This window comes from Helobdella robusta (assembly GCF_000326865.2).
Source record: "Helobdella robusta unplaced genomic scaffold HELROscaffold_2, whole genome shotgun sequence".
NCBI lineage: Eukaryota > Metazoa > Annelida > Clitellata > Rhynchobdellida > Glossiphoniidae > Helobdella > Helobdella robusta.
In genome coordinates, this window is record NW_008704083.1 from 3,379,684 (window position 1) to 3,389,315 (window position 9,632).

At 29.3% G+C, this 9,632-nt stretch overlaps 1 protein-coding gene across 1 annotated transcript; it reads left to right on the forward strand.

The window, feature by feature from the left end:
- Positions 1-1,365: 1,365 nt before the first annotated feature.
- On the forward strand, positions 1,366-9,262 carry HELRODRAFT_64267 (hypothetical protein; the record flags this gene model as incomplete). The annotated part of the gene is made up of 7 exons (XM_009017245.1): positions 1,366-1,494; positions 1,574-1,642; positions 1,743-1,791; positions 1,877-1,989; positions 4,128-4,502; positions 8,808-9,022; positions 9,106-9,262. 7 exons carry the CDS (start codon positions 1,366-1,368, stop codon positions 9,260-9,262), a joined length of 1,107 nt encoding a protein of 368 aa, XP_009015493.1.
- Between the last annotated feature and the right edge of the window lie 370 nt (positions 9,263-9,632).

The window sequence follows — 9,632 nt, forward strand, 5'->3', positions numbered from 1 at the left end:
TAAATGGTAAAAAAAAACTAAATTGCATGCATCAGTTCCTGAGACATATATGCTGGAAATGGATTATGTTGACTGTATTGCAGGCACAAAGCTACGGGAGGACAGCATTGCAGTCCTACAATTCAAACTTCGACGCCGATAACCCGGAATATTTGCGCACGGCATACCATTTCATGAGTCAGTACGAAGGAAGGCCTGTTAGCGTTGGCAGTTCGGACTAATAACCGTTGAATTATTTTTTTGTTTGCTTGAACTGGTGTATATAATATTTTTATAAATCCTTTAATTGATTGCCTATCCACGTTTGGTAACCAAATTGAAAATACTTTCTTACAGAATTAAATTAAATAAATAGTGGGCATATCCCTTTGTTGGAACCATAATATGAAATTTTTTTTCTTTGATGTCTTTTGTTAGCAATGAATTTAACAAACAAAATAGTTGGTTTTAATGATGTATGTGTGTCAGATCAAAGAAATCAACTGCTAGAGTGTTACATATTTTCCTGCGCTCACTTACGGTTCTGAGTCCCGGACGATTTCTAAAGAAATGGATAAAAAAATTGATGCTGCTAAGATGTGGTTTTTGAGAAGAATTATGAAAATTAGTTGAACCTCTCATACCTCCAATAAGGTTGTATTAAAACAGTCTGGTTATGAAAAGAGGAAATTACTACAAATAATTCGACGGGGCAGTTACAGAAGGAAGGAATTGAAAATCTAACGACCACTAAAAAGATTGCAGGGAGAAGAAATCGCGGTCAACAACGAATAGCATTCGTGATATTTTTGTGTCATAAGTTGAACATCACCACATTTCACCTACTACGTTGTGTTAAAGATCGGGTTTTGTGGAGGTCGATGGTCGTCAATGTCCTGAAAGGATAAGGGACGAAAAAGAAGGATAATCTTGTATTTGTTTATGGAATAACGTATATGATTATATATACATTGAGCACTGGACACTGAAGTATATATCATTCAATGATTATATATGATTAAAAAACATATATATATAGATATAATAACATGTGTATATATATTTTATATATTGAATGCGTAAAAAATTTTTTAACAAAACTAATTCTAACTTGTTCTATGTTTGAGTCCATGTATATATATATATATATATATATATATATATATATATATATATATATATATATATATAGTAAAGTATTTGCAGGAAATTTTATTCATTGCGTTTTTATTTTGTTTCTTTGCCGGAGCGCCTTTTGTTTTTTTGGTTGCCATTAGTTACGTTTGACTTTAATAAACGGATGCCGATGTTTATTTCGTCAATTTTATGTCGTCGTTGACTTGCCTTCAAATATTTTTGCCAATATTTTAATTAAATTCAATAGAAATGAGTGTTCAGTTGATTGATTCTAAAATCATTAAAGAGACCCAGGAATCGTTGGGGAAAATTATCAAGAAGCCTCCAATGACTGACAAGCTGCTCAGCAAACCCCCATTTAGATTTCTTCACGATATCGTCACTTCTGTCTGTTTATTTTTTTAATACTTATCTCTTTTAATTTAAAATGTTTTCACTGAGTTTATTTTAAAATTAGGTTATTAAGACGACTGGCTTCATGGTTGGCTTATTTACCGATGCTGAAATGAATTCAGATAATGTCAAGGTGGATAACATATTATATTATATTTTAGTATTTATAAAATATTATGTACAAATAAGCATAATGTAGTAATATATAATTCAACTTTACTGACATTTTATAGGAAAAGGATTCAAAAATAGCTTTTTTGCAAAAGGTCATTGATATTGTTTGTTAGTGATTATTATTTTTATATCTTCAATCAGTTAAATTATAGAATATGATATATTATATTGATTAAATTACAATTATTATTAGCATTGGTGAATGATACAACTATCTCAGTCAAGCCATCAAAAATAATAGCTGGCAATGATCCAGAAAAAACTAATGAATTGCTTCAATTACTAGCCAAGGCTATAAATAAAAAAGTATGTTTTGTTTCATATATCTATTGAATGTAAACAAAAGTAAACAATATAAATAATGCAAATGTTGACCTCTAACTTGCAAACCAATCTGCCATTCTTAAACTTTATTTTGCAAGAAATAACTTTATGTGAGATGTTAAAAAGTTACTGTAATATAGTTCATGCTTCACTTGTGTTAAAATAAATTCATTTCAATTACAAACAAAAAAACTGTTTGCCGAATGGATAGGCTGGCCTGGTTTATGGCTAGCTTCAGTGAATGATCCCTTTTTCATGTGAAATTTTTTGAAAATAATGATTGTTTGATCTCATGCTCCATCATTTAAAACATTTGGTCTGGCAGTAAGAATAATTTTGTTGATCAAAATTTAAGCATCTTTCTTTTGAAGAAAGAAAATTACTATTTATTGCTTTTTAGAATATAAAAAATTGTTGTATGCATACATTTCTACTTATTCCAATTTTTTAAAAATTAAAATGATACAAGCTATATACTACCTATACAAATTTAAAAAAAAATTTGCCAGTCACTTTTAGGAATGTACTCTTATTTATGTGGAAATCGAAATGTATCATCTAGTTATTCAAAATTCTGTAAAACTTATTATCTTATAATTATTCTTTCACAGAACTTCAATTATTAATTTATAAATAAATATTTTTTCTGGTGCCTGGAACTTGACAAAAATTAACAAATTTTAAATATACATAATTTGTTTGCAGGTAGACAATAACGACTACGTCAATAAACTTTTGAAAAGGAAATCAAAAAACTCTGAAAACAACACTAAGGCTGGTGTAAGTCTGTTTTATGATTTCCTACACATATTCCTTATTGCAATTGAAGTTATTTGTCCTTGTGTTCTGAGAACTCTATTACTTCTCTAGCAGATCAGTTGATATGCTTTTTAACCTAGGTTTCACAGGCAAAAGCTGAAATGTTAATAATGGGTATTAGTTATTTGCAGTCTATGAATAACAACAACAACAACAACACACGTTTAGACGACATTTTCCCCGAGATCGGGGGTTGCCGTTTGGCTACCTATAATGAAACCATTGTCACTTCTGTCATCATAAGTAATTTATTTGGCTAATTTTTACGCAGGACGCCCTTCCTTACGCAACCACAGTTATAAGCGGTGGGCCTAGCCTTTGATGATCCAACATCACTCACAAGGCAGTGAGGGTCAGTTTAATGTCATAACCAGGACATTGCAGTCTATGAATAAATAACAAAAAAAAAAAAAAAAAAAAAAAAAAAAGTTTATGAATAAATAACAAAATTACTTTGGTTGATGTCAATTTGAGATTTTATTAGAAAAACAACTTTGCTGAAGCACTAATATGTAGTCACTTTTTATTTAAAGTTCAGTAGTTTTGCTCTAAGCTGCATTTTTAGGAGATTTTGCCTTGCACCTACTAGCTTTGCTCTCAGGTTTTTTTAGTTTTTTTTTAGCTATTTCGTTGCTGTATCCTAACAAAGTCTGATTAGCATAAAAATGACTAAAGTTTTACGGGTTATAAAAAATTTAATAATTAAGGTTTTTCGAAAGTTAATAGTATGAAATTAATTATTAAAATTACCTATGGAATTTGAAACTGGTAGTGCATTGCCGCATCTCTCCAATTATACGCTCTACCGGAGAGAAGCAATGACGTCACGCGTCCAGTATAATTCATACAGGGTGAGCGTTTAAAGCGTAAAAATACAGTGAAATGACGTAATATTCTAGGTCAACGTTCAGGTCAAACGCTCCATCTCATTTACTTTATTTAATTGGATCGTAATGTCTTAGAAATATTAAATTTTTGTGAAGAAAAAGTTATAACGCTGAGTCTCACAAAACAAAATTGGTGAATTTCAAATTTTCATCATTTTTATCAATTTACCCAATAAATAATGTAGTGTTTTAACGTTGAATGTTGTTATAAAAAAAACATTTCGACAGCTTAATGAAAATCACCACAGAAGCAAAGAAAACAGAAATGATGAAAATGAAAAACATCATTCTAAAAGTAGAGATGACAAACGTTCGGTGCACAAAGAGAAAAAAAATGTTGAAATTAAGGAAAATACCAACCAGAATGAATCTCGCAGAGAAAGTTTTTCCGAAGTTGATTCATCGGACAAAAAGCATAGCATCAGCAAACACAAAAAACGAACTCGCAGTGGCGAGAGAGATAGAGAAAAAAAATCTCACAAAGAACAGGAGGAAACGAAAGATCAAGATAGAGCTGGTCATGAAAAAAGCAGACACAAAGATAAAAGAAAGCACAAATCAGAAAATGAAGCAGAACTAACTGCTCCTCAAGACACGAAGGAAAGTAGTTCAACCAGCCAGGAAATGAAGGTGAAAGATAAAAAGAGGCATAAATCAGAAAATATAACCGCGGAAAATGATAAGTTAAATGCCTCCGATTCATCGAAAAACAACAATCATGGAGGGAAGAAAAGAAATAAAACAGATGAAAATGAAAGATCTGAACATCGTCAAAAAGATATTTCTTCGGTTCAAAACAATCATGAAAGAATGGCTAACAATGTATGTTGATCTTTTCTTATGTTATTTCAATTGTATTTATTATAAAAAGATTACTGAATTTTTCTCTCATGCACCTAATTATTTAGTCGGATGATAAAAGTAAGCCTTCTTAATTAATATTTAGCTATATTTGTTTAGTTAATTTTTAAAATTTTTGTTTGTTTTCTATTTGTTAGGATTTTATTTTCAATTTAGTTAACTATATACAAATCGAAACTAAATTTTATGTTGGTTACTGTTATGAAAATTTTTCATTTAACTTGATTAACAATAAATAATCGCTGGAGACTCATATCAAATGATTTCTAGTTGAAAACACTACAAAGACCATCTTCAGCTAAAGGAACTAGGCAGAGAAAAGTTGAAGGTAAAGTAAAAATATGAGTAAATTAATCTGGTGACTTTGGAAAATGATTTTATGTGCTCGGTAATTTGAATCAGCTTATTTATTTCAAAATGTTAAATTTTTTAATCTATCATGGTTTAAAAATCTAAATATAACTGAATATAACGGTTATATCATTCCAGTATTTCTGAACCCGCAATTTAAGAAATGCTGGATGATATAACCTCTAAACAGAGTGTTAAATAAATTGATGTAACCCACCCAAATTTGATATTAAGATTTTACATTTTTAACAAACTCTCGTCAGCATTTCTCATGTCTTTTTTTTATTTTGTCATATAAGCACCAACCAAGTGTTTGGTTTCCTTTTCTTCATTCTTTTTTTATTCTCCACCAGTTACTTAAATTTCCAAAAACCAATTTTGCAAACATTTTTAGACATGTGAAAATTTTACGAATTTTAGATAATTTTAAAGTAGTTAAGAAAGAGAACGTTTCGATAAATAAAAAGATTCAACACAGAAATTTAATTTTTAAATTATTCATTTTAAACTAAGTTTTTTTTATTCCAAATTTCACTCGAACAAAAAAATTCAGGAGATTTTAAGATAAGTGTTTGTTTTATCGTGATAAACCGATAAAAATATATTTTGTTTCATGAACAAATCCGCTTTTAATATTCAATTGTTAAAACTTGACAGTAACAGCAAAACATTTATTCAATTAAACATCAAAGCTATAATCACCATAATATATTTTTAGTAATCAGTTGAAGGTTTGAAATTTGCTAGATGGTGTTTTAACAGATTGAGAGCCATTTTATTTTGTGTTAATGCACGAAATTGCAATAGAATTTTCAAGGAGACAAAATTATTTCATTTTTTCAAAAAGTTATTTTATTTCAATTTTTAACACTTTTTTTTAATTTATTTTGCTCATATATAAGTTTTTAACTTTTTGTTTTTTTTTGTTTTTTGTTAATACGTTTGTAAAATTATTATTGCTATTAATTATCAATTTAATATCAATTTAATTTTAAATTTTAATTGAATTTTTCATTTGAAAAGAAACACCAGAAAATCGATCAAGGTAGTTAGTTTATTTTTTATCATTTAAATTTTTTGTTCATTGATTTCCGTCTCAAATTGGATGATTGTATGGGCTTGTGATCGGACGGGACGTTTTAAAATTGTATTCCTAACCTTTTAGCAAATTGGATAAATTTTTTAATTATTTTGAACATTTTTTGGCATTCAATGCAATTTTTCATTAACTTTTTTTAATGAGAAACGCCATCATGTACTCTTGCATTATTGCAGACTATTTACATAGCCGTTCATGCATTTTTTGTTACAGATTATATACATATTGCGTTTGCTTTTATGTATTTTAATATTTTTATTCAGTTATATTTATTTGTAGAAAGTGAACTTTGGCTATTAAGTGAGGTACTGATTGATGCAATGAATTAAATACTTGATTACTTTATTCAATGCAAATGTATAACATTTTGCCAAGGTTTTGCGCCTTAACGTGATTTAGTTATTTATTTTATTTTAAATATCGGTTCGATCAATTGATACTTGAGGCAGTTGAATATTTGTGCATATCGCTTAACAAATTTGTCTACAAAGTTCTGCATATTCAATCTTTGTATAAAAGTCATCATTTGATCGCTTGTGCGCATTGTGGGACACCATTTATACACTTCTCTTGAATAATGCATTCGCGAGGGACACAGGCTTTTGTCAATTTAGGTTATTTTCATAATGACTTTTGTTTTTGTTTGGAAATTTTGCGATGCCAACTTGAATCAGTTTCATCATCAATTTCGTTCTTCTGTTTTCAGCACAAAAGAGACTATGATCGCTGCAGAAACTTAACTTATTGTGTTCCAACAATCTTTTGACCTAATAGCCGTTACAAAAGTCAATTTCGTTAATTTGTTTTACCGGTATAACTTAATTCAAATAATAAATCAAATTAGAAAAAGAAATAGAAAATAAATCTTTTTTTTACCCTGAAAATTTTGTTATGTTTCTAGGTTGACTAGACCAAACAGTGCGCGACCCGGCCCACCGAAACTGAGATCAAGCGAGCCAACCAATGAAGACATCGGCACAGTGTATGTTTATAAAACTTTTACTTTTATGTTCATTAAAGTTAATCAAATTGAGTTAGTTGTGGAACGCTTATGATATATGATTAAACAGGCCAAATCTTATTGTCGACAAACGTCGTGGTTCGGATAACGATGATGACGATGATGATGACTTCATAACAAACGACAACGACTCTGTTTGGAATCAACAAAATAAAAGTGATTTTCAAAATGAAAAAATTGACGAAAGTAGCAAGGATCACGGTAAACGTTCATTTTATTATAGTCTAAAATTGATATGTTTAAAAAAAACTTTTTGAAACAATCAAGGAATTTTGGTGAAGAAAATCATGGAAACGAAAAAGGAATTGGAAGTAAATGCTAATATGAACGAAAAATCAGAGAATGTTAGCATTTTCTTATATTTTCTCATAAATTTTATGTAATTTGTTTTAGTTTTTGGTTTATTGATCATTTTTTATTTCTAGCAAAAAGTTGCGAAGTTTAATAATCGGTGTCGGATTCGCAAAAGTTTTTAATAGGGAAGTTTGATTAATCAATCAATCGATTTTTTAAAGCGCCATTACCGCGATGTTTAACAGTTCTCTTCAATGAATTTTACAAGCAGATTGTTTTTGAAATTCGTTCTGAGAAGAAGGTAGAGAGTTGCAGAAAAATTAAAAGTCAAGGTCGTTGAAAAAATCCAACTCTGATTCCCGAACAATGTTTGACTTTACTATAAAAAAAAGTTAATGTAAATATAAATATATTATTCATTTGACTTTGTATTGTTGAATGTATATAGCGCTTTCATGGGTTAATCTTTGCTGTGGTTAGTTGAACAAATGGTCTTTTGGGCGTTTTTGGAGTCACCTCCTTTGATGATTGCAAAGAGATAAAAGAACTAAAACGTGAACCTTTATTTATGTATTTGTCAACTTATGACGCTTTTTGAAAAATTAAGCTCTCTAAAATTATAGAGTGGAAGAACAGTTGATGTAAACATGTATTATTTGTATGTATAACGTCTAAGATGGCAGTAGGTACGAAGAAACAAGAAGGTTAAAGATGTGGCTAAAATTTGGGACATCGGTGGCTGCCTTCCTTTTGTTTATTTTGTCATTTCCACACTTCTCTTCGGTGTTATCACCGGCTTGGCAAAAAGATTTTATGAAAATTTGTTAAATACCGAATACAAAGAGCCGACCATAGACCTTTGGACGCCCGCGTGCAAATTAAAATTGGCCGTTTATTTTCACTAATTTTATGCTCCAAATTTTCAAATGATTTTCCGCCATTTCATAGAAAAATTATCTGCCCTTTTTCTGTTGCACTGTAAATGTACGTTAATAACGAAGATAAATAGCATGGGGCATAAAGAAAAAAACTTCGAACACGGGCTAAAAACTCCACTTTTAGAGTATTTAAATGGCATTTCCTTTCAAGTGAATAAACTAGCTTATCTTTATGTTATAAATTGTTGTTACCTCATTTTTTAAAGTTGAATTTAATTGAGCTATGGTATATTTCAAAGCCATGATTTCGTCCGAAAAAAAATCTTAATATACGGAAAAAAGTCGTTAACATGCCTTGGCTGACATGAATGTTTTGGTATGTGTTAAAGGCCTGATATTTCTTGGCTTGATGAATTTAAATTTAAATAGTTTTTTATTAACATGAAAATGTAGTTAGGAGATAAATTACTTTAAAAATTAACAGGAAATTAGAATAATGTATTATTTTGGCATTCTTGAAATTTTTCGATTTTATTACAAGTTCGTCATTCAATCATGATTAAAGTTTACACTTTAAACTTTAGAAACAGGATTTTATTGAAACGCCTCATAAAAAAGATCGTGATCTGATGACGAAAGATATTGATAAAATTCAAACCCTCATGCAATCATCTACAAGAAACATCAATCCGCTAGGCAAAACGCTCGATTTTTTGCAAGAAGATATGGATTCAATGTTGAAAGAATTAAACAATTGGAAAGAAGAATGCAAAAAACATCGACAGGAATTTTTATCAGAACAGAGGTAATTTATAGCAATATTTTCCATTGCAGAGTTTTTTGTGTTAATGAAAATATAATTTTTCATAATATAAATAATTGCCACAGCATTTCAATAGCTTCACTGGAACCACTGAAATCTCAATTAAAAGAAGTTAATGCCAGTATCTTTCAACAACTTGATTTAATTGCTACTGTCAAGAACAATATTCTAGAAAACGATAAAAAAATATCACAAATACTGACATCTATAATAAAAAATTAATTTGTTTTAGTAATTATATTTACATGGTTTTGAAAATTAGCTACATATTTGCTCATTCCTTAATAATTATTTTCTTACGGGACTTGCAAATTTTTCAATCAAATTTTTTCCAACATTTAAAATGATTGTTCTAATATTGACAACAATCTATTGAAATAAAAGTTTCAAAATTATCATCAATAGTTTTATAAACATAATTTGAATTAGAATGCCGCCGATCTAAAATTTAGAATGAAATATATGACCGTGGAATATTACTGAAAGAATTGAGGTATGGTTCTTAAACTTAACTTTGACTGGAAACGCTTGCGCCTTCCGTATCTAAGAGTGTTTATAGTTATTTATTTATTTAGAATATTTATACTCTAAG